Source organism: Sinocyclocheilus grahami, unplaced genomic scaffold (assembly GCF_001515645.1).
Source record: "Sinocyclocheilus grahami isolate Dianchi unplaced genomic scaffold, SAMN03320097.WGS_v1.1 scaffold181.1, whole genome shotgun sequence".
NCBI classification, from domain to species: Eukaryota; Metazoa; Chordata; class Actinopteri; order Cypriniformes; family Cyprinidae; genus Sinocyclocheilus; species Sinocyclocheilus grahami.
Window position 1 is genome coordinate 483,916 of NW_015505360.1, and position 26,128 is coordinate 510,043.

The 26,128-nt window shown below is 37.2% G+C and overlaps 1 protein-coding gene across 1 annotated transcript; it reads left to right on the top strand.

The window, feature by feature from the left end:
* Positions 1-10,161: 10,161 nt before the first annotated feature.
* On the top strand, positions 10,162-11,839 carry LOC107594314 (uncharacterized; the record flags this gene model as incomplete). The annotated part of the gene is made up of 3 exons (XM_016284328.1): positions 10,162-10,222; positions 11,208-11,280; positions 11,362-11,839. Coding segments are annotated over exons 1-3 (612 nt in total), but the record flags the coding sequence as incomplete, so codon positions are not given.
* Positions 11,840-26,128: the final 14,289 nt, after the last annotated feature.

Consider the following 26,128-nt stretch of genomic DNA (forward strand, 5'->3'; position numbering starts at 1 on the left):
TTAGTTTTGTCGTGGCCACGACATAACTCGTAGGAACGTGGTAATATGTGGTGGCTACGAGATATTAATTTGAGGGAACGTGATATTAACTCGTGGGAATGTGATATGTCGTGGCCACAAGATCATTTAACTTGTGGAAATGTGATATTATATCGTGGCCTCGAGATGCTATGTTGAGGGAACAATATCCATTTCTCGTGGCCACGAGTTTAATGTGTAAACAAACCTGCGTGACCATAGCAACCCAGGATTATCAGAGATGGATTCATTAATATTTTATTTTGAATTAAGAAATTATTATATTATTTATTATAGAAATTATTACATTATTAAATTATCATATTAACCATAGGCTTTGGCTACCGGACTGTATTACGTGCGATAGTCAGCATTCAAATGAAGTTTATCATGAATAAATGTTACATAAAGTGCATAATATAAAATAGGCCTACAAGAAAACATTTTTATCCATCCTACAGTCTTGTAAGTCCATTAACTGATCGTCTTTTCCCCGTAATATTTGTATATTATTATTATTATAATTATTATTATTAGTCCATTATTATTGGTTATATTTTTATATTCTTTTATATTCATTTTCCCCTTCATTTCGAACTCTTTACTTAACATTCTGAATACTTTTGTAAATAATAGCCTACTGTAAATGCTCGACATGCCAATAAAGCTTTGATTATGCTGACTGGAATTTTTGCTGGAACGCAGTTTAAATTTAACATATATTTAATTTTATTTCGGCTAATTAATAGACCATACGTATAAATACTATAGTGTTTCGTTGAGGAATTAATCATTCAAGTAGTTTAATTTGTAAATGAAAACACAGCATGCTCATTTGTCATCACACATGGGCATAAATACAATCATAAAGTCAAAACTTTATTGGCATAATTGTCAGACGTTTATCTGCAAAATATATCAGGGTTTCCGCGAGTCTTAAAAGTCTTAAAAAGTCTTAAATTTAGTTGTATCAAATTTAAGGCCTTAAAAAGTCTTAAATTGTACAAGAAAGTCTTAATTATGATTTCAAGAGCTCTTAAATTTGGGGATGGAAAGACCAGAATTGCGATATGGCTGAATGTGACGATTAAACTTCAAAAGGCTAACCTTATGATTTCATGAAATAAACATGAGCACTGCACGTTCAAAGTCCGGTGCTGCGCTGCTTTGTGTTCTGCCGTTACCGGGGAAACAGTTATATTTCTACCAAATGCTCCCCCTGCTGGCAGAGAATAAATTAGCATTTTCAATAAAACTGCTGTTTTGTTCAGAGTTCAGACCAATGCAAAAATCGACCCATGTTTTTACCCTGTAAACATGCTTTAAATGTAAACTGGTGGATCGATAAGAAGACAATGCATTAAAAAAATCGAATAGGGGTGTGCGATATGCATGGTCGATAATATCTTGTTGTTTTAACGATGTGCAATTTGACATTATCTAGTATATCGCGAAAAGCAAACAAAACACCTAGCAGGTTAGACTAGTGCACGTGCGCATTTATAGTGCGTTCGTTCACTGCATGAATCAGTCTATTACAATGCACTTAGAAATATATAATTCAAGATATGGGGCAGAAAATGTATATATTTATATTATTTCATATAGTTAATATCACACGAAGAGTACAGTTTTTTCTCCAAAAGTCAGCATGATTACAAATGTGATATTGATTTTATACTACAGTTCAATAAACAAGAAGTTAATATTAAGAGACTTACGTTTTAGACACTATATTGCCTGTTTTTGCTCTATTGCTCCAACAAAAATCATTCCAAACAGAGTCACAGTGCTGTTTTGCGTCTCTGAGCAACAGGATGCTGTTTTGTTCCTGAACGAATCAACCGTTTAATTGATTCGGTTCAATCACAATGACTCAGTTTAACAGTGACTTGCTGCCACCTACTGGTGGTTTTAATTTCACATTTAAGGTACCTTTTCATTTTTTTAATAATTTCAAACATCAGTTTTTACTGTTTTATGTTTAAAATATCAAAACATTATTTATGCATTTGTAACTGCAGGTTAAATGCATTCATGTCCCTCTGAGCTGCATTAAACAGTGTGTAAATGCATCTAAAATGATGCAGCTTCTAATGCAGCTTGTGGTTCCTCTGCATTGCAAAGATCAATTTTGTTGATTCTTTGTCTGATTTAATTTGATTGGTAACAGCCCAAATACAAGAATTTGACTCAAAAGATGGTGCACACTTTTAGAAAAAATGGCTTAAAAATAAAAATTCCCATAAAACTTGTTGGAAATAATAAATTTCTATCACTGCTGTGAACTGACCACACAGAATATGAAGAATATCAAAAAATTCAGGAGTCAGCTGTCAGCATAATTAGAGATAATGTATCAGCACAATAACATACTCAGCAAAATATTGTCTAATTATCGTTATCGATAAAATCCCAGAAAATTATCGAGATATCATTTTTTGTCAATATTGCACACCCCTAATTTATGTTATTTAATTGCTATAATGATTTGTTGATAATAAATGTTTAAATTCATATAACAATTAATACTTTTGACTCATCTGTTTTCTTAAAAATAGTTTAAAGGCTGAAATGTAAAGCTTATCATTTTATACAAATGTTTTTGTGAAAACTTGTATCTGAACTGTAAGTTATGCTTTTTACAGTAATTTTACAGTTTAATATTGTACTATAGACATTGCCCTAGCTCATATGGTATTAATTGTATTTGTGCAGGTCTTAAAAAGGTCTTAAATTTGAGCTTAAAAATCCTGCAGAAACCCTGTATATGGTAGGCTAGCAAATACTAGGATAATTATACAAAACGTTAACTAGGTAAAGCGATACACAAATTGAAAGGGGAAATAATCATATATAACAATAAATATCAAAATATAGCTCTAATAAGTTAATGTAGTAATAATAATAATAATATACAAATATTAAATTAAATGTTTAATGTTAATAAAAATGTTTTATCCATCTCTGATAATCCCGGGTTGCTATGGTCACGCAGGTTTGTTTACGCATTAAACTCGTGGCCACGAGAAAAATATGTTGTTCCCTCAACATAGCATCTCGAGGCCTTAACATAAGGATGTCGTTACCTCGACAAAATGATCTCGTGGTCACAACATAATATCACGTTCCCACAAGTTAATATGACTTTCCCACAAATTAATATCTCATGGCCACGACATATTATCACGTTCCCACGAGTTATGCCATGGCCACGACAAAACTAAGTGAACCGACCATGTCAGCTCCCGGGCACCGTATGTTTGTAATGAAGTGTCTGTTGCTAAGTTGTTTTGCTGTGAGCGCTGTCATGATGTATTGGCTTACATTAAACACTACATTTGTTGGTTTTGTGCACAGACCGATTGTGTGATGATGCATTTGTAACGAGGATTTTCATTTGACTTAAATTTAGCTATGTTGTATTTTGGTGATATCAGTCACTCTCACTGCGCTGTTTACTTGTTGCATTTCTGAAAGGCGGTCGCACACAGGACGAGAAGCGCAGCGCCACCGCCGTGTTATGTGTGAGTCTAGGCAACTTATCGCACACCGGACACGTCACGTTCAATTTGAAATGGCAGTCCAAAACCTTTAATCTACTCTCCAAACAGTCAAACATTCACTTCAAGAATGAGCAAGTGGTGCCAATGAGTTTAAAGTTCGGTAATTCAAAAAAAAAACAGAGCAAACAGATTGAGAAAGTGCGGTCTATTGTAGTCAAAGCACGGAGGCCGGTGGTGCCGCCGGTGCGCGTGTAGAAAACAATTGCTGCATCCCAATTCGCCTACTTGTACTATTCCCTAAAAGTATGTACTCTTTTTGTGAAGAAAAAGTACATATTTAACGGATCTGCACTTCGAATTTCTACCAGAAGCAGTAAACCATCCGGGAATCTCTGGCATACTCATTTCAACATACTACGATTTGGGACATACCAATTCTAATTTAGGATGGATAGTATGCGAATTGGGACGCAGCAAATGTGTTCGAATATTAAAGACATGGTGTGGCGCAGCACTGTGCTTCTCGTCCGGTATGTGACCACATTAAGGCTGGAGTAGCCTCTTGTTTCAAAGATGGAATTGTCAAAGATGACTTTTAGAATTAGACTCTGTAAACTAGGCTGGTAGTCTGTGACCCCCACCCCCGACAAGGGTAGGGGGAGAGGGCCAAGGTCCAAAAGTCATGGTTCGCTATATATATATATATATATATGTAGGTGTAGCTCCATTGTGGATGTGCTCTTTCTGTCACAGCACGCTAAAGCTCGGGCGCACAAAGAATTCATTAAATTATTTTACAGTAGCGTTCTCGTTATAATATTGTATCATGTATGACAAACTCGCCCTGCACATGTTGCACATCACTGTATTTTCCCTTTGGAAGTGATTCCAATCTTATTTCAAGCAATTCAAAACCATGGCGAACAGTGCGCATCTAAAATGTCCATTATGTATTGGCTTTAATATATCGGCCAAATGTTCTTATCGGTCTGATAATGATAACATGAACATATATTGGCAATAAGGAAATGGTGGCTGATATATTGTGCATCCCTATTTTGGTCACAGTGGTCAGTAGTGTAAAGTATTTGAGTAAATGCACTTGGTTACAATACTCAAGTATTCTTTTGGCTACTTTGAACTTTGTCTGAAAATGTATGATATTTTTATTCCCAACTTGGCTACATTTTTAAATAAATACGTACTCTTTCCTTCACTACATTTCAGTGAATCATGTAGTTATGCATTACATTGTGCATGGCACCATAACTTTTTCTGCAGCAGCATTTTTCTGCCACATAAGAGGCAATATTGACAATATTACCAGAATCACCAAAAACGTTGATTTTTCAAAAATGTAAATTCTAATCTACTGATCTGCTCATTTACAGATAAGAAAAAAAAACAGCACAATACGATATTTACACAGAATAATTATATCTAACCTGAAAAATACATAAACAAATATATTTATGTAAATATAATTACCTGCACAGTATGCTGCATTGCATTTAGTTGGTCTAACCAGCTCATAGACATAATAATTGCCTGGACAGGCTTTGACTTTAATGGGGTAAGACCCATAATAGCAGCAGTAATTGCTATAGTCACCGCAGACATCTCGAGTGACGACTCCATCCGTCACTGTTGGGTGTCTATCACGTAGCCATAGTGGGACATCTGTGCCGCAGCTTTCGTAACCAACACATGTCTCTGGGATCTGAGCGCTCACACCATTAATGAAGAAACGATACCAGCCGCTCCAGCTGACGGTGCAATCATACATTCTGACTGAAGCACGTAAATTACTGGTGGCTCTCCAAGGATTCTCTAGCACAGTGTAGTTGTAACAGGGGTCAAGCAGATTAGCTGTAATGGAAATATTTTAAGAAATCAAAATGTTTCTGAAAACATTTGTTTTTTAATTATTTAATTCATTTTATTTCCTTGTGGTCTGAAATCTCTCTAGAAGTGCAGCTGAAATCATATTTTTTAGCATTACAGTCTTACACCATAAAAGCAAAACTGTCAACCAGAACTTTAGCAGGTGGCATGTTAGTGTTTGTAATATATAGTTCCGCATGGAGCAGGTGAAATGGAGTTGAAATGGACGTCAATATGAAAAAACATGGAAGTAAAATGTAAATATGACTAATATGACACTCAATATCCTCACAGTCTTTTAAAATTTGTGAACAAACCACCATACTCTGCATTGCCCTCACAACCATATGAGCACTGTGATGTCATATGATATCATATATGATGATGATGTCATATCATATGAACATATAATGTCTGCAATGATACATTCACACACTCTTTTCTTTCTCTTCTAGAGACACAAACACTCTCAAACAGCTGTTCAATTCTACAGATTCACAAACATTCAGTCAAAACACAATCAACAGAGGACACATCAGACTACATTACCAGCTGAGCTCATCTCTGGTGTGACGGTTGTAGTGATGCTGATAATGTTAGGAACAACTGAAATAAATAATCACTGATGAATGTCAATGAATCAGCAAACACACAAATAATACAAAGAGCAGATGTGAATATAACGTGAATATCATGTGAATATACCTGCACAGTATGCTGCATGGTAGATAGTTGGTCTAACTAACTTATAGACATAATAACTGTTGGGACAGGCTTTGACATTAATGGGAAAAGATCCAAAAAAGCAGCAGTAATTTTCCCAGTTACCGCAGACATCTCGAGTGACGACTCCATCCTCAACTGTTGGGTGTCCGCCACGAATCCACAGTGTGATATTAGTGCTACAGCTATATTTTTCCACACAAGTGTCTGGGATATGAGCACTCATGTTGTTAATGAAGAGACGATACCAGCCGCTCCAGCTGACGGTGGAATCATATATTCTGGCTGAAGGATATGTATTATTGTTGGCTCTCCATGGATTGTCCAGCACAGTGTAGTTGTAACAGGGATCAGGCAGAATAGCTGTTATGAAAACAAAAAAACAAGTGACAACATTACTTATATAGAATCAAAATTCAAGTAAATAAAATGGGAAACGGACAATGAAATGATTTTAATATCACCATTCTGTTAATGAAAATAAAAGGAGAAAAAAGAGCATATTAGTTTTACTAATGCATCAATCTTTTTTAAATGAAAAAAAAACTTAAATTAATATTACTGTTTCAAATAGCAGATTGCTCTGTAACTGAAGAGCTGAATGAACACCAGTAAACTGAAGTGCATTGTTTGCATGTTAATTAGGCTATATGAGATTAATCAGATATTTATACAACATAAACATAAACATAATACTACAAATTATATATGAACAAAAAGCTGCGAATGCACAAGTGAACTTGAACTGTTATATGCTAGACAGAATGTGTAACTCCTGTGATGTGCACTTCCCGTAACAATGTGCTGAAACACGGCAACTAAACCCAAAGAGTTCACAATGTTATATTGTTCTCATTATAATGTTATATATATATATGACAACCCCAATCATAGTTTTTAATGTTGTGCAATGTTTTTTGAGTTGTATGTGCTGAAGGTAAAGATGATCACCGGTATATAGACCAGGCATAGTTGTAACACGGGTCAGTTGTAACACTTCCAATTTCTCCAATCAGGGACAAGTTACAAATTGTCAGGGTTGTGGACATGTCTGAGTGTGTTTTTGCTCCCTGTGACCCATTTCTGTCTCCCTGTAACGGGGCTGACGAGACCTGAGTGGATCCAACTGCAAGCTTTTATTAAAGAGACGTGGTATAACAGGCAGGGTCGAACAATGGCAGACAGGTATATGGCGGCCAAAAACACAAGAATAGTCCTAGGGCTAGCGTAGGTCACCGACAGAATCACAGGGGCGAGACGAGAGGGGAAAAATCCAGGAAAACAGGCAAAGATCAGAAACCGCGAAAACAGGCAAGGCAAGGCAAGGCAAAACAAAACAAGGAAAACACAGAGACTCGGAATGGGGTACGGGCTAAACAATACTCAGCAGAGAATGGTGGTTTGAGTGGGTGTTATATAGTGAGTGAGGTGATAAGACACAGCTGTGTGCAATGAGTGCAATCAGTGCAGTGTGCAAATCGTGCAATGAATGATGGGATATGTAGTCCGGGGTGCTATGCAACAGTTTGTGTTGTACGAGAGTCCATGTAAAGGAAAGGGTGACCTCTGGTGGTGAATAAACGGAAGTCCATGGACCGAATTCGTGACACTCCCGTTGATTGTGTTAATTTGATTCCAGGTGTGTCTAGTTCTTCCCCCAATTATCCTGTGTTTAAAAGCCCTAGTCCAGGGTTCCTCAAATCTTGCCCTGGAGGGCCAATGCGCTGCAGAGTTTAGCTCCAACCCTGATCAAATTCACCTACCTGTGATTTTATAATGATCTTGAAGACATTGATTAGCATGCTCAGGTTTGATTAGGGTTAGAGCTAAACTGTGCAGGAAAGTGGATCCTGTGGGCCAGATTTAAGGATCCCTGCCCTAGTCCTTTCAGTCAGTGTTTGTCGGTTCTGAACGTCCTTCCGTGTGTTCCTGTGTCTCCTACGTTCCCCTTGTGATTGGATTATTAAAAGACTGTGATATTGTAGAACTCCTCGTTCCTTGCTCCCCGAGTGTGTTGTGACACAAATCACCTTATTCACTTCACTTGAACATGAGTTCAAGTGTTCAGCTTCACTTTTATTATGGCCAATTACTATTACTGACAGAAACATGCTTGCACATACACACACACACACACACACACACACACACACTCTAATTATGTTGAAAAGTCAGTGTTAAGTAAAAGAACTTTCAAAATCTTTTTTTTTTTGTCATTATACTTATTTCATAATGTTACATCTGACCCCTGGGGTATGTAAAACTAACCCAGACTATGGGGTAAATTGTAACATTTCACTCCTCATGTTTGAAATTAAACCATGAATTTTCTGTTTGTGCTGCAAATATAAGAGCTGTGTAATGTAATAGCAGGCACATCACATTTTAAATGTACTGACTTAAAATAACTCCAAGATACAGATAGAAATGTCAAAAATGTTACAACCATCCCCGGTCTCCGCTACATTTCCACGTTAACTAACCAAACGCAAGAAGTAGAGTATTCTGGATGACAGACTCGCCCTGCACATGTTGCACTTTACTGTATTTTTCTTTCGGAAGTGATTCCAATCATATTTCAAGCAATTCAACACCATGGCGAACAGTGTGCATCTGAAATGTGTCAGCTGAAGGAAATAATCCATCATTTATCGGCTTTAATATATCGGTCAAATTTTTTTTATCAGGGCTGCGTTTCTCAAATGCATTGTAAGCCAAGTTGATCATAGAGACCATTGGTGGCAATGTGTCTACGATCTACTTAGGCTTACGATGCTTTTGGGAAATGCAGCCCAGGACGATATCTAGAACATAAAAAATAACATTGGTGATAAGGATAAGGTGGCTGATATATTGTGCATCCATATCTTTGTCACAGTGGTCAGTAGTGTAAAGTATTTTAGTAAATGTACCCCACTTTTAATAAAACATAAAATCATCCTCCACACTTTTTTCGAGCCAGTGTGTTCACATAGAGATTTTCAAGTGCCAATGTGAATAAATCTAGATTTAAATTCAAAGAGACAAGATAATATATGCATGACCTGACATTTTATTCATATACAAAACGAGGTGATGTAAAAATTATCAAGTGCTAAACACTCTCATTCAGTGAATGTTTAATTCATACTCGAAGCCTGAGGGCGCCCTCGCTCAAAAAGTCCAAAACTGTCTCATAGAAGTAATAATTTGACATGCCAGGAAATCCTAATATGGACAAATGCATCCAGCTATCACTGTAGCTAAGCTGAATAAAAAGAAACGTTGTGACTGATGAAACATTAAGATAACAAACACACAATTGGGACATGATATGGTTTATGTGTGTTTTTCAAGTCATCTCCAGGTAGTAAAAAAAAAACACATCTGAATAATGCAGTGCTAAATGACAGCATGTATTACAGTAGGCTATAGAAACTATAAAATGTGTTTGTAGTATATAAACAAATCATAAAATTGACATTTGGAAAATATAGGAAAACATATTGAATACAAATTAATGGCTATTGTCCAGCAGTGTATTCGATTTCTTAGCCAATTAAATATGAGAGATAATAATAATAATAATAATAATAATAATAATAATAAAGCCTATCAATTATACAAAAAAAAGGTATTATTATATTTGACATTTCTGTCCCCCTCACTTCTGAAATGATGGCTATGCCCCTGATCAATAGATAGGGTGAATTATCACTCTCATTTCAAGCTGACTTCAAATGTCATTTGAGACACACACATCATGAATGTGTAGAAAGAGTAAATGTAAATATAATTACCTGCACAGTATGCTGCATTGCATTTAGTTGGTCTAACCAGCTCATAGACATAATAATTTCCTGGACAGGTTTTGACTTTAATGGGGTAAGACCCGTAAAAGCAGCAGTAATTTCTATAGTCACCGCAGACATCTCGAGTGACGACTCCATCCGTCACTGTTGGGTGTCTATCACGTAGCCGTAGTGGGACATCTGTGCCGTAGCTTTCGTAACCAACACACGTCTCTGGGATCTGAGCGCTCACACCGTTAATGAAGAAACGATACCAGCCGCTCCAGCTGACGGTGCAATCATACATTCTGACTGAAGCACGTAAATTACTGATGGCTCTCCATGGATTTTCCAGCACAGTGTAGTTGTAACAGGGGTCAGGTTGCAGGATTTCATCTGAGGGTACACACAGACTGTTTTTTTTGTTTTGTTTTTTGGGTCAAAAACAGCACTTAAAAGTTCAATTCAATTCAAAATCTTGAGTATGTAACTATTACATATGTCTTTAAGACTTGAGGACCAAACGATCAGTGACAGCAACACCGAGCAGAACGAAGGTGTCACGCATTTTATACCTTTTAAAAACGGCACGAAAACTGCAAAAATCAACAAAATGATAAATACAGTTATTAAAGAGAGAGAGGAAGAGAAAGAGCGTGTGTTTTTTTTAGTCGTTTGTGTGTAAATGTCTTGTGTGTGAGAGAGACAGAACGCACTGTCCACAGATCAGTGGTTTTTCAAACGTTTCCAAGGACCCGCAAATATAATAATTCCCTTCAGGTCTGGTTTTACGGAGGTGCTAAAGATGAAGCTGTAATACTAACATTGACGAAACAGATCTGACAAACTACCCAGTGCGTATTTGTGTTTGCGCTTTAGAGAGCGTAAAGGTTTCCATTTACAACGTGTTTTACTGCGTTTAGAGTTGAATCTACTTCATCCAGCTCTATTTGTTATATGTGTTCTTAAAGGGATAATTCACCCAAAAAGGAAAATTTTATGCTTATCTGCTTACCCCCAGGGCATCCTGTCATGACTTCGGTCTGATCAGCAGGTTGTTGTTGTTTTGTCTGTTTTGACAGTTCACCATGTGCTCATTGTCTTCGTGGTTTCCCTCCCCATCGTTATCTTATTAACTACTTCAGCTGCTGTCACACCTGTGGCTTGTTAATTCCTTAATTCTCCCTCATTTTAAGTTCCCTTCGTGTGTAGTCTTGTGTCTGACTGTTGTGGTGTGAACACGCTACTCTTCGTTCGTGACCTACTATCAGTCTTGCTGTGTTTTTGTCTTGCCGTGTTTTCATAGTTCCTGCCCTGGAGTTACCAGAACTGCGCTTTGTGGCCTCTCCTCTCCTGCCCCTCTCGGTGCACTCTACAAGGTGCTCTCGGCCCTGACGTTGTGTCGGTACCGACGCTTGGACTCTGTGCGCGGTTCCCTCTCCACTCTGACGTTGCGTCAGCATTGACGCTGGGACTGTGTGCGCTGCTCTCCCTACGCCTTACCCGCTCTGCCTCGTGGAGTGCTACCAGCCTGTCTCTCAACCCAGTGTCCTGCAGTCTGCTCAAGCCAGCTACCAGTCTATGCAGCAGCCTAGTGGCCAAAAACCAGGAGTGACCCGATACCAGCCTGTCTCTAAACCCAGTGGCCTGCAGTTGGCACAAGCCAGGTACCAGGCTCTGTCCCATCTCCGTCGACTGCAGTTAGCACAAACCAGCTACCAGTCTGTTCCCCAACCTAGTGGCCTGCAGTCCGCACAAGCCAGCTACCAGTCTATGCAACAGCCTAGTGGCCAAAAACCAGGAGTGACCCAATACCAGCCTGTCTCTCAACCGAGTGGCCTGCAGTCAGCACAAACCAGCTACCAGTCTATGCAACAGCCTAGTGGCCAAAAACCAGGAGTGACCCAATACCAGCCTGTCTCTCAACCGAGTGGCCCCCAGCCTATCTCCCACCCTAGTGGCCTGCAGTCCGCACAAGCCAGCTACCAGTCTATGCAACAGCCTAGTGGCCAAAAACCAGGACTGACCTGATACCTGCCTGTCTCTCAACCCAGTGGCCTGCAGCCAGTCCAAACACGTTACCAGTTTGTGCCCCGGCCTGATGGTCAAAAACCAGGACTGATCCAATACCAGCCTATCTCACAGCCTAGTGGCCTGCAATCCACACAAACCAGCTACCAGTCTATGCAACAGCCTAGTGGCCAAAAAACAGGACTGACCCGATACCTGCCTGTCTCTCAACCCAGTGGCCTGCAGTCAGCCCAAACACGTTACCAGTTTGTGCCCCGGCCTGATGGTCAAAAACCAGGACTGATCCAATCCCAGCCTATCTCACAGCCTAGTGGCCTGCAGTCCGCACAAACCAGCTACCAGTCTATGCAACAGCCTAATGGCCAAAAACCAGGACTGACCCGATACCAGACTGTCTCACAACCCAGTGGCCTGCAGTCATCACAAACCAACTACCAGTCAGCACAAGCTCACTACCAGTTTGTGGCCCAGCCCAGTGGCCAATCTGTGTCTCTTCAGCCTGGATTCCAACTCCCTTCTATGCCAGAGCAGTCAAGTTATGAGTCTCTTTCCAGTTTTGGTTCCCAACCCTTAGAGCAACCCAGTAATGAACAACCTGCTGATCAGACCGAAGTCATGACACATCCAAGATGTAGGTGACTTTGTTTCTTCAGTAGAACACATATGATTTTTTTTAACTCCAGCCATTGCAGTCTATCAGTCGTATAATGCATGGCAATGGTAACAAAATCTATGAGTAAAAAAACATGCACAGACAAATCCAAATTAAACTCTGCGGCTTGTGACGACCCATTGATGTCCTAAGACACTAAACGATCGGTTTGTGCCAGAAACCGAACAGTATTTATATAATTTTTTACCTCTAATACACCACTATGTCCAACTGTCTTTGGGTGCGCGCACGGCATCCGGTGTGTGAGGTGTGTACGCACTCTGGTGTAGTTTACGCAAGTGCCGGAAGTGATCTCTCGCGCGTATATGTCACTCATTGTTTGCACAGTCATTGTAGGTACGACGGCTAATCAAAATGGTACTTGCGCTTATCCGGATTGTTCAAACCGACTTAAAACTAAAAGATTAAGTTCTTTCGCGCGAACTCATTCGGGAGTGGTGACATTTGAGCCTTCCCAACTTCTGAGTCTGCTCGCCTGAAGTTATGGTTGATTGCTCTTCGGCTGGATATCAACACACCCATTAACGTAAACTACGCCAGAGCGCGCGCGTACTCCTCACGCACCGGATGCCATGCGCACACCCAAAGACAGTTGGACATATTGGTGTATTAGAGGTAAAAAATTATATAAATACTGTTCGGTTTCTGGCACAAACTGATCGTTTCGTGTCTTAGGATATCAATGTGTCGTCACGAGCCGCAGGGTTTAATTTGGATTTGTCTGTGCATGTTTTTTTTTTTACTCTCATAGATTTTGTTACCATTGCCATGCATTATACGACTGATAGACTGCAACGGTTAAAGTTAAAAATCATCAAATGTGTTCTACTGAAGAAACAAAGTCACCTACATCTTGGATGCCCTGGGGGTAAGCAGATAATCATCAAATATTCATTTTTGGATGAACTATCCCTTTAAGTATCTCGATAGGCTACTGTGCGTTTTACTGAGGAATGCTTTATATGATTCATATGACTCAAAATAATGATTAATCCATAATTAGTGGCATGGCTAGTTCACTTGACAGAAATATGGGACACACATCACAACAGCTGAAATATTTGCAGGGCAGACCGTCAGGTCAGCCAAAGCGCTCATGGTACGCACATTGCGTACAGCCGTACACCTGCAGGTGCCACTGGCATGCGTGACACTTATGTGCCACAGGACACGCACTCCATTGTGGATTAAGAGAGCGGAATAAAATATATGGAAAGGTGGCACATGGGTAAATAAGTGTAGAGTTGCACTTATTTTGGTGTTTGCTCACGGGCATCAATCGGCAGGCAGGCAGGCGCCACGCTTACTGGAGAGGGAGTAAATTAGATAGATGCGTGTGAACCAAACGACAGTGCAACCTTGGTTGTTGGTTTTTCTTCATTTTGAATATTCTTTTAATGTTCTGTTCTTTTCCTTTTATATTTTGCAACTATTTTATAAAGTTTCTAAATAGTTGCAAAATATAATTTTGTCGACGGTAAAACTCTGTCCATGCGGCCGAGGCTTGTAAATGAGTCTGGCTACGCGCATGTTTTTGAAGACCGCGGTCATGTTTTAATGCTGCTTTCCAGTTCCGAAAACCTGACGAATGAAAGTATCATTTTCTGAGAAAGCAACCATGAACACTCAACACGGAAAACAAAAGCATGCATTGCCGTAGCGATGACGGGTCAAGTGGCAGGTGCATTTAGTGGTGAGCGGTCGCAAATATATTTTAAACTAGTTTAAACTAGAGTTGAGGATATACTTCTATTATCCCCCTCACAGAAGCGCTTTTCAGCGTGAGTGTCTGTTTCGGTCTCCGGTGGTTTGTTGTTAATTTTCCACCTTGGTGACAAACTAATTAGCGCTGAAACAATTCAAGACGGATTTGCGACATGCACGTGCATTCAGTTGAATAGCTGATTTACAGCATTAGCTGTGATAGGGTTTTTTATATCCTTAAGAATTTTTATTATAATTACATTTAAAGACAGAGCCACAATTTGTTCAGTGAACCACTGTTTCCTGCTGAAAAAAAAACAAACAATAGAAACCAATACAGAAATTTTAATGGTTTCCATTACAAATAGCATTACAAACATTATAAACCATCAAATATTAACCAATAAAACCATTAAAATGGTTTCCTGTAATGTATTTTGGGACATAATTATTCATATTTAGGATTTAGTGGTTTTAACAAGCCACCAATAAAAGTCAAGTAGACACACAGGGACCATCACATTTTCCATTAAATCCAATAAAATTCCCATTATAACCAGTAAAACCATTACAAATTCTTTGATGGTTTCTATTGCTTTTTCTCAGCATTCCCTCTGCTAAACAAAAAAACATACCAAACGTCAATTCAAATCTGAGGTACCTAACAAACCATAATTTTTGGTTATCATTACACCCCTATCTGCAGCACAATACATTACCGGCTGTGGTTGTCCCTTGTGTGATAGTTATACAGGCCAAGGCATCTGAAAAAAATTAATACAAATTAATAAACATTTGAAAATAGCAAGACAATTAACAAAACGCCAAATAAAAACAGCCATGGCAGGAATCATTTATGTCATCAGCATATATGGATGTTTGTGAGATTGATGTGATGTGAAGTGTAAATAAGCTCTTAATCACTGTTCTAAATTCCCTATGTATGTTTATAGAGGAAGGACCTTAATTATGAATGTGTGCCACTAGTTGACGAGTTTACGCTATTCTGCTTTACTTTCACTTTCACCATCCGCTTGCTCCGCCATTTTTTTCAGGTGTTAATGTGCGTGATTGAATGTAAGTTTATTTAATTATTCCTGAGTATAAGTCGACGTTGTTTATTTCGCTGTTTTGTTTAAATAGTCAGCTTGTGTAATCAAACCTTACATTGTTTATAATGTTGCTATATTTAAAATGTACTGTGATTCAAATGCGTATGCTTGCTACTGTTAATCCTCTTCTGGTCATGTTGATTCATGTATAACGTGTCAGTAGCAAGTTGTTATTTACATGTCTGTTATTTACATTTAGCAAATGCAAACTGATGCTTGTTTTATTCTGTTTATTTCAGAAAGACCACATTTAACACTTTGTGGCCATAAGCTGTACAACATCCAATCCAATTGGAGCAATGTTGTGCCATCTGCTGTGAACAGTTAAATACTTCAGATAAAGAGTTGAACAGTGCCCTGTCTCCTGTCGCACTTCTTACCCGAGTCCCGTGGTGGATTAGCATCAACACCCCTACCGATCTATTAGTCACGTTCAATCACAGTGTGTCAGAACAAATGAAATATGAAAACTTGTTTAGCATCTTCAGTGTTGATTTTTAGGGAGGATTTAAACTAAATAAAAATGTGAAATGTTTTAAGTGGACCCTACAGTACTACACTCTTATTAATAGATGAAAGCCTAGTCAGATTATCCAAATATTTATTAGACCAACAGGAGTCTGCTTGTGTGTTATATTCATTTAGACAACAACAATACAAAAAGGCAATAACAAAAAAATATATATGGTTTATACTTACAAAGCACAACAGAGATGATATTCTGTGCTCTTAAAACAACTGTCGTGAAACATGAAGAAATCAACACTGGTGAAAAAATGAAATATTACTAGATTTCTAAGTCTACATAATCTTAAGACAATTCTTAAATTTCAATTTTGAGTTTGTAATATTACATTCATCATCTGACTGTGGTTCATATTATAGATGTTTCCTAAATGAGAACCAGCCTTTAAAAATACATACTTTTACAAAGAGAGGAGACCATTGTCAATGTTGAGAGTCCAGTGTATTTTTTTTTATCCACAAACCAGCTCAGAGGACGAGTTTCCTTTACAGAAAATGAATGAATGAATGAATGAATGAAGCAAACAAGCAAGCAAGTTGTATGTTCTTATGTTTGTTTCATTTTTGTGCCAAACACACAAGGAAAAAATTACATATAAAAAGTTTGAAATTCCTAAAAACGCAGTACAGATTTCAGATTTTTTTTTTTTTAAACTGTATACAAATCATGTTAGAATCACAATTTCCCGAAAACATACCTGAAAAATTGTGCAGATTACAGAGTAATTGCTAAAGATCTCGGTAACACTTTACGGTAAGGGTACATGAATTACCATGAATTCATGCATAAATTAATGTGTGAATTATGCCTTACTTCATGCATTAATATCTCATGAATTATTAGGAACTAACATGAGTTCAAAGTCTTTCATTCATGACTTCATGGATGAACAACACCTTCATTAAGACATTAATTAAGGTGAGTACATCATCATGATTTATAATTTATTACGCATGATCATGATCTTTTCTTTGTTCACAAAAAAACAAGGTCTTTACTATCCATTGTGGATAAAGCTATGCTTATGGTACATGATTCAAAAAATCATCATTTCGTGCATGTAAGACAACTTGAATTATTAAAGGAATATACAAAAAGCCACATTACCTCATGCATGCATACAGGCTAGAACAGTATATCAATTAATGTGAGAACTAATGTTTTTCATTAAATATGATATGAGTTATCAAGCATGTTCATATCTTCTTCATAGTAGCCTGCAGGTAAATGGACAGACCCCAACATTGGCCAATCACACCACATATCACGTGAATTCTGTTAACATCCAAATACAGTAGTCATCATTAACTAAGCATTAGCTTCTCATGACTTTAGGGCTGCCACTAATGACTATTTTTATTTCGATTAATCTATCGACTAATTTATCGATTAATCTAAACGATTAATTTCCCACAAAAAAATCAACAATTTTACTTAAGAATATTTTATTAAACTATGTTTCATTAAACCAAATGAAATCCAAAAGTAAAAAAGTAAAGTGCAACATAAAGTGCAAGAAGCAAGTGTCCATCTCATAGTCCAAATCACTGAAATCAAAGTTCAGTTTTATAGTGTAAGAATGACAACATATCCATGTGTTCTAGTCTACTAATAATAAAATGATAATCAAAAAACACTTTTTTCCAACAAAGGCCTGCAGAGGGCGCCAACGGCCTGATGATTATTTTTACACATTGCTGTGCGATCTAATCCTTGTTTAATATTGACCAAGCACCATTTCATTCAAATGTCCACTTAATCTTTCATATTTCGCCATTTCTTTACGACAGAAATGCTATAGTCACTGTAATTAAATGAATATGTGAACATCAAAACGTGTAAACTCAGAGTGAGGGTTTGATCTTTTATTTTGAAGCCGTGATGTATTCTCCTGAGTTTGCGTAGATTTATAAATGATTTAACTTACAAATCTGATGAAATGGCGTGTGTTGCGTTCCCAGATGAACATTATAATAAACCCAAACTCCCAACAACACGCAGAGATGGAGTTTGAGACGCTCCACACGTGTAAATGATAACAGTTCCTGTGGAACTACTGTGAACGGAGCCGCTGTGTGATGCATGTACTTAACCTACACACATGTAAATAATTAAAGCGCATGTACTGTATTAGAACTGCATCGCATGTACTTATTTAATTAAATCGTAGCGTTTGTGAATTCACAATTAAGTTTAATTATCATTTTTAAATGGGTTTAATATATCATGCAGCCTTGGAAAACAGACTAATAATGTGTTTTATACATTCTCGTCTGTGAAATGCGCCACTTCCGATATTTTACCAGTTAGTAGAGGATTTTTTAAAAATCGAATAGTCGAATAAAATCGACGAATCGCGAAAGCCCTACATGACTTCATCATGTGTGTGGCCCCTCAACTAAAGTGGTGACTTCATATACCATGAACTTTAAGTTCCTGCATATCCTCCTGACTACCAGGGGGAAAAAACAGTTTTGTGAATTTAGTATTTTGTCATGTCATTACTGTTTTTACTGTACACAGTAAAATCCCAAGTGTTAAATTAACACTGCCCGGAGCATATATGGTCCCACTCTAAAAGAGTGTTAAAGTTAATGAGATAATTAAGTGATTAATTAAGTGCTGATTGAGCATTAGTGATGAACAGCTGCTGTTAACAGCAGAATCACTGAAGAAAAGAGAAACACAAGAACTACAACTGACTTCAGTCACAGCCTTAGATGAAATACTGAAATAAGAGAAGACATTAAATCTCTCAAGATCTCAGCAGAAGATGATTAATCATCTCCACAAACTTCACACATTACTAACCAGTTTGACTTTTTGTTTGTCATGCGTCTAAAATTTCTTATTAAGAATTAACAGAGATTTAGATGTTAATGTTTATTGAAAATAATACAATTTGAAGTCACCATTGTGGTGATAAACGTTTGTTTTAGTTGGGCTCTTGACCCTTGACTTTATTAACATTAGTTTTCTCTGGTTGCTGTAACTGTTTATGAGACACATTTATTATGATAAGAAAAATCAAGAGAAAATGGATTTAGATTATATTGGCTGTCTTTTTGATAATGACATTGTTGTCATATTGTAGCAGGTTTACTGATGTCATCAGTGGTAATGAGTAATATGGTTTATGTTATTGTTCACAACTACATCTTAATGAAATCAAATGAAGAGCTTAAAAAATACTGCACAGCAGTTTAGAACATCTGTACTGTTTAGATACACAGACATCAAGAATCAGCATATGAATCTCAACAATGGTGATGATCATCAGACAGATTCATGTTGCTGTGCATTCTGGGTGCACCAATCATAATTCATCCATGGCTCCCAGCATGCATTGCGACATGAATAAATTATGCAGCTGCATTGTTTAGTATTTGCTTTTATTTTTGTTATTTTTTGTTGTGACTTTTTACTGCCTTGTTTTGTCACGTTCAAAAATCAACTAAAAACGATCAGAATATTTTGTCACCATTGCTGAGATTCACATGCTGATTCTTCGTCTATGAGTGCCAGAACTGAAACCTTTTTATGAACCATATTTATAAAAGTCACTTACAAAGTTTTTCTCACATTGTTATCTCATATAACTGCAACAACATAGAAATCATAAAAACACTACCGTTTTAGATAAATTGCAATCAGAGACTAAGACATATGATATGACTTTATCATAAGTTCCTTGCCATCACACATGTGTTTAATACACACAATTGGGCCAGCCAAAAAGAAACTTAAATTTAAAAGGTCAAGATGCAACTAAAGCAAACACTATTCACAAAAACGGTAAGTTGAAGAAAAAAAAACATCTAAACATTAATTCTCAATAAAGAACTTCTGTTTTAGATACTCCAGAAATAAAGGCAAAGTGGTTAGTAATGTGTGAAGTTGGTGATGCTGTTTGTGGAGATGATTAATCATCTTCTGCTGAGATCTTGAGAGATTTAATGTCTTCTCTTATTTCAGTATATCATCTAAAGCTGTGACTGAAGTCAGTTGTAGTTCTTGTGTTTCTCTTTTCTTCAGTGATTCTGCTTGTTAACAGCAGCTGTTCATCACTAATGATCAATCAGCACTTAATTAATCACTTAATTATCTCATTAACTTTAACACTGCTTCAGTGTTACTTTAACACTCTTTTAGAGTGGGACCATATATGCTCCAAGCAGTGTTAATTTAACACTCGGGAATTTACTGTGTATTGTTTAGAGCATAAGAAAAAAATTGCAAAATAAAATTTTTGAAAAATTATATTTTATTCATATGTTATGCCATGTCCTCATGGCATCACAGGACTTTAAAAAGTCCTGTGTTTAAAAAATAATAATAAAAATAAAAAGACATGAATAGACATGAAAAGGCAAAAAAGAGTGTGATTTCTGTTTTAATCACAAATCAATTTTCATTTTTATACCAAACTTTACATAAAGATGATTCTCAACTATGTTATGAAAGATATTTAAAAAAAAAACATTTCTCTTTATGCAAAATGTGTAAAATTGTGTGTAAAATGGCCATAAACGAGTTTTTCCATTATATATAATCTATAAACTGTATCTAATTTGCATATCAATGAACAAATAAGTGAAATAATGGGTGTAATAATTAGCAAGATTTTCATAATATTTCATATTTAATAGGAATATTGATATATAATTTTTTTCTCTATTCATTTGTTGTGTCTCCCAAAATGTGTAATAAACATACTTTTAGTCCTGGTGTCCTCTACAGTGGACATGTATGAAATCGATGTCCTGTTTCATAACAGAAGCTCATATTTTGATTTGAAACTCTGTAACATTTTCTTGAGATGTTGATTCACGACAAACAATTTGAAAATTAGTCAGATTTAAATGATAATTACAAAATATTATCATATTTCCATAAGGGTGTTACACTTGATCACTAAATTAATGTCAGCCATTTTTAAAGACCAAAGAGAGGGAGTGGTCAGGGTGAAACATCCAATCATGTGGTATCTCTGAAAAGCCTTGAATGTGCTCTGTACAGGACTCCAGACTTACAACTGTGACATGTAACGTCTCAGAGAAATAGCTAAAACATAATGTCCTCTACAGAGGACAAAACTCCATAGCTGGTCAAATTTAAATCATATTTTTTTTTCTTTTTTCTTTAAGATAGCTCAAGCTTTAGCCTCCTGCTCACAAAAACCCCTGCAACTAACATATAATTCCGTTTTCTGCACTCTATACCCTACAAAAGACAAGTTTGTATATGTACTGCCGTGTTTGTGCCATTTATTTGATCAGTTTATTTTTGTTCAACATTAAATATTTAATGAGTTCTCATCAGTTGCTTGTTACAATAAAAGATGTCTCCTTACCTTAAAAAAGACCAAGCTGTTTTTTTTTTTGTTTGTTTTTTTTGTAAATCCTTTATGATTTTGTAAACCAGCTTTATGGTTTTGTAAAGAATTTTCAGATATGCAGGCACTTCAAGTTCATGGTATATGTACTGAATTCCTTCTCAGCTCTTCCCAGGCATTGCTGTTGATTTAACTGGGTTATACTGTTTAAGAATAAAGCAGAACGTTTTGATCAAAGTCCCTTTGTGTCCACAGTACATTGTGTGCAAAAGCTTAAACTTTCATGTTCATATTCATGTCATTTCACAATTATGCCTCATTAATAACACACTGTTTATCAGTATTCCAAAGGACCAAGTCACCACTTTAGTTGATGAAGTCATGAGAAGCTAATGCTTAGTTAATGATGACTACTGTATTTGGATGTTAACAGAATTCACGTGATATGTGGTGTGATTGGCCAATGTTGGGGTCTGTCCATTTACCTGCAGGCTACTATGAAGAAGATATGAACATGCTTGATAACTCATATCATATTTAATGAAAAACATTAGTTCTCACATTAATTGATATACTGTTCTAGCCTGTATGCATGCATGAGGTAATGTGGATTTTTTTATATTCCTTTAATAATTCAAGTTGTCTTATATGCACGAAATAATGCTTTTTTGAATCATGTACCATAAGCATACAGTGGGGAAAAAAAGTATTTAGTCAGCCACCAATTGTGCAATCCACCCCCATGCTTCACAGTAGGTATGGTGTTCTTTGGATGCAACTCAGCATTCTTTCTCCTCCAAACACGACAAGTTGAGTTTTTACCAAAAAGTTCTATTTTGGTTTCATCTGACCATATGACATTCTCCCAGTCCTCTTCTGGATCATCCAAATGCTCTCTAGCAAACTTCAGACGGGCCTGGACATGTACTGGCTTAAGCAGGGGGACACGTCTGTCACTGCAGGATTTGAGTCCCTGGCGGTGCAGTGTGTTACTGATGGTAGCCTTTGTTACTTTGGTCCCAGCTCTCTGCAGGTCATTCACTAGGTCCCCCCGTGTGGTTCTGGGATTTTTGCTCACAGTTCTTGTGATCATTTTGACCCCACGGGGTGAGATCTTGCGTGGAGCCCCAGATCGAGGGAGCTTATCAGTGGTCTTGTATGTCTTCCATTTTTTAATAATTGCTCCCACAGTTGATTTCTTCACACTAAGCTGCTTACCTATTGCAGATTCAGTCTTCCCAGCCTGGTGCAGGTCTACAATTTTGTTTCTGGTGTCCTTTGAGAGCTCTTTGGTCTTGGCCATGGTGGAGTTTGGAGTGTGACTGTTTGAGGTTGTGGACTGGTGTCTTTTATACTGATAACGAGTTCAAACAGATGCCATTAATACAGGTAACGAGTGGAGGACAGAGGAGCCTCTTAAAGAAGAAGTTACAGGTCTGTGAGAGCCAGAAATCTTGCTTGTTTGTAGGTGACCAAATACTTATTTTACAGAGGAATTTCCCAATTAATTCTTTAAAAATCCTACAATGTGATTTTCTGGATTTTTTTTCTCATTTTGTCTCTCATAGTTGAGGTATACCTATGATGAAAATTACAGGCCTCTCTCATCTTTTTAAGTGGGAGAACTTTCACAATTGGTGGCTGACTAAATACTTTTTTACCCCACTGTAGCTTTATCCACAATGGATAGTAAAGACCTTGTTTTTTTGTGAACAAAGAAAACATCATGATCATGCGTAATAAATTATAAATCATGATGATGTACTCACCTTACTTAATGTCTTAATTAAGGTGTTGTTCATCCATGAACTCATGAATGAAAGACTTTGAACTCATGTTAGTTCCTAATAATTCATAAGATATTAATGCATGAATTCATGCATAATTCACACATTAATTTGTGCATGAATTCATGGTAATTCATGTACCCTTACTCTAAATATGGTAAATGGCTTGACCTGGTCAAAGCCCAAATTACTCAACTTATAACTATACACATATCACACATCATCACATGATTGTAACCCAATAAAATGGACTTAAGAAAACATGTAAACCAGTTAAAACTCTATTATCCATAAAATCTTTGCAATAAATAGAGAGGTAAAACATGTCGCTTGTGTGACAGTGTCACATGATCACACATCAACATATGCTGCAGGTTGTTTGATTTATAAAGACTGATGAGGATCATTATGAGCAGAAAGATCTTACCTCATATAAGCTGATTTTTAGTGATGCTCATCCGACACGACTGACTGCTAACTAAGACACTATTGTGTGTGTGTGTTAAGATGTTTGTAGACATTTGATCCCAGATCCACTGCTCCTCCTCAGGGGCAAATGTAAATTTCAACATGAAAAACTCACATAAATGTATATGTTCCCTGTCAGAGACAAGCAATACATCACCATATGGGTATTTCCCTGTTTTGTTTCTGTTTTAAATAATTGGGTTCTTTTTTTTTGCTCAAGGCAATTCATGGACTGTAATAAGAATTGTTTATCATGAAGTCGCACCTGCCACAACAACTCTCAACAATGTGCTTACCCTTTGATTGATCACACATCAGCATATGCTGCAGTAGGTTTGATTTACAGAGACTAATGAGGATCATTATGAGCAGAAAGAAGATCTTACCTGATATAAGCTGAAATACAGTGATCCTCATCCGACACAACTGTGTTCAGAAGTTTCTAGACATTTGATCCCAAATCCACTGTTCCTCCTCAGAGGCAAATGCAAATTTCAACATGAAATTTCCCTGTCTTGTTTCTGTTTTAAACAATTAGGTTCTGTCTTTGCTCAAGGCAGTTCATGGACTGTAAGAGGATTTGTCAGCCTGGTCTGTACCAAAAGTAATCCAAATGCGTTGCAGTCGCAGTCCTCTCTGGTGGAATTCAGTTGGTTTGTATGAGGTGCAGAGCAGAATTTAAGTTGTTACTCACTGAAAATATTATCCAGATTTTTATCCTGATCTACTCCACGAAGGCACGCATTTCTCATTCAAACACACTTCACCAGAAACACAGCATGTCGCAATCTGAGGCAGGCAAGAGCAAATAAACGTTCAATTTTCGTGCCGTAAAACTTGTCGTAAATCTTCTTGAACCGGCAATTTTTGAATTTGTAACGAGCACGTCAGCGCAGGAATTGCTGCTTACAGTCGCTGCTCAGGATGGAGATGAAGATCTCTGAATAAAGTCTTGAGTTTGGGTCTGTTCCTCGCAGTTGTATGGATGGTGAAGATTACAGAGCATTAATAAAATTTATCCTTTTGTAATTATGTTGCGTTTTTGGTGTATTTTTATGGTTCTGTTGTCAGTCACAGCATGTCGGAGAAAACACTATCTGCACGTCAAGTAAATATGATAAGTAATGGTTAAACGATTGCAGAAATGTTATTTTAAGGGTTTAACGTGTAGTCTTGTTTAACATTATGTATTCTTCGAAAAGAGATGGCAGCAGAAATCACACAGAACGAAATGTTATCATTTTATATAAGTAAATGAGTAAACTTCATTTAAAATGTATACAATGTTCAATACGGAGCCAGTGCAGAGTTGACAGAACCATGCTAATATGGTCATATTTGTTCTAGTAAGAACTGGACCAGCTGGAGTTTGTTTATTAAGTGCGCAGAGCAACCACCCAATAAAGCATTACAATAATCTATCTGTAACGTGGAGGCGTGACAACGGAGTTGAGGATCCAAGTGCAGGCTTTATTTTAAAGAGTGGTCAAAACAGGCAGGGTCAACCAACAGCAAACAGGTATAATCCAAAAGAGTAATCCAAAAGCAGGCGATGGTCAGGGCAGGCAGCAAACAATCAGAGAAAAGGAAACAGTCCAGGGTCAAGTCAAGGTGGAACTATAGGAAACACCAGACAACAAGAAGACGTTACAGGCTATACAATACTGAGCAATAGGGCCATGCACAGGGGGGTGACCCGGTGGCTAGAGCCACTGCCCCTTTGCCCTCATCGGCTGAGTTGCCCCTTTCACCAATCCCCCCATCACCCCAGTTCAAATCGGTCTGTTCCCGCTCCGCTAAAGATCCGCTGATTCCGCTAATCCGCTCCGTGTTTTCGCAGCGTTTCTCACGATCTGTGTGCCGCTCTCTGGAATGGAGACCACAGTTCCCAATGTCGTTGCATTAACAGGTAGATGCATTAAAATCCACATTACAGTCAGTGGATAATTTGCTGAATTAGTAATTTGGTAGTTTGTTTTTGTATTTCTGTCGGTAATTATTTGCTCTCAGGCTTTTAAAAGTGAAAACAACAAAATATCCACGGTCTTAGAATTAGAATGTCTTATCAAATTATTGTACCCGATCAGATCTAATATAAATAACACAAAATTCGCTTTTGTTGGCACACTTTGTAGACAAAAAAATGCCTTCGCAAAAAAGAAGACAGAGACGGAGAGAAAGAGCGAAGGGAGGCTGCTAAAGGCAGTTAAACATTGCAAACATGAATACAAAGCTCCAGCAAGCCAGCAGCTAAATCATCATATAGAATATTTAGCAGTTTGTCACACTTTAATTCTTGTAATTAAGTGTATTTCCCATTATAATCCCTTGTCTTGATACTAGTAATCTACAACACATCATATTTTATTAAAACCATATTAATAGTCGGCCTATAAATAGTTTTAAAAAATTATATAAATGTTCTAAATTAGTTGTTTATTAGTATATAATATAGATTTATGCTGTAAAATATTAAATTAAAAGTCTAATACTTATAAGGGAGAGTGGGGTAAGATTAGCCATTTTTTACTTATGTGGTCTTCAAGATAAGTTAAAATGATGCAGAAGTACAATGAAAGTATCTATCCTAT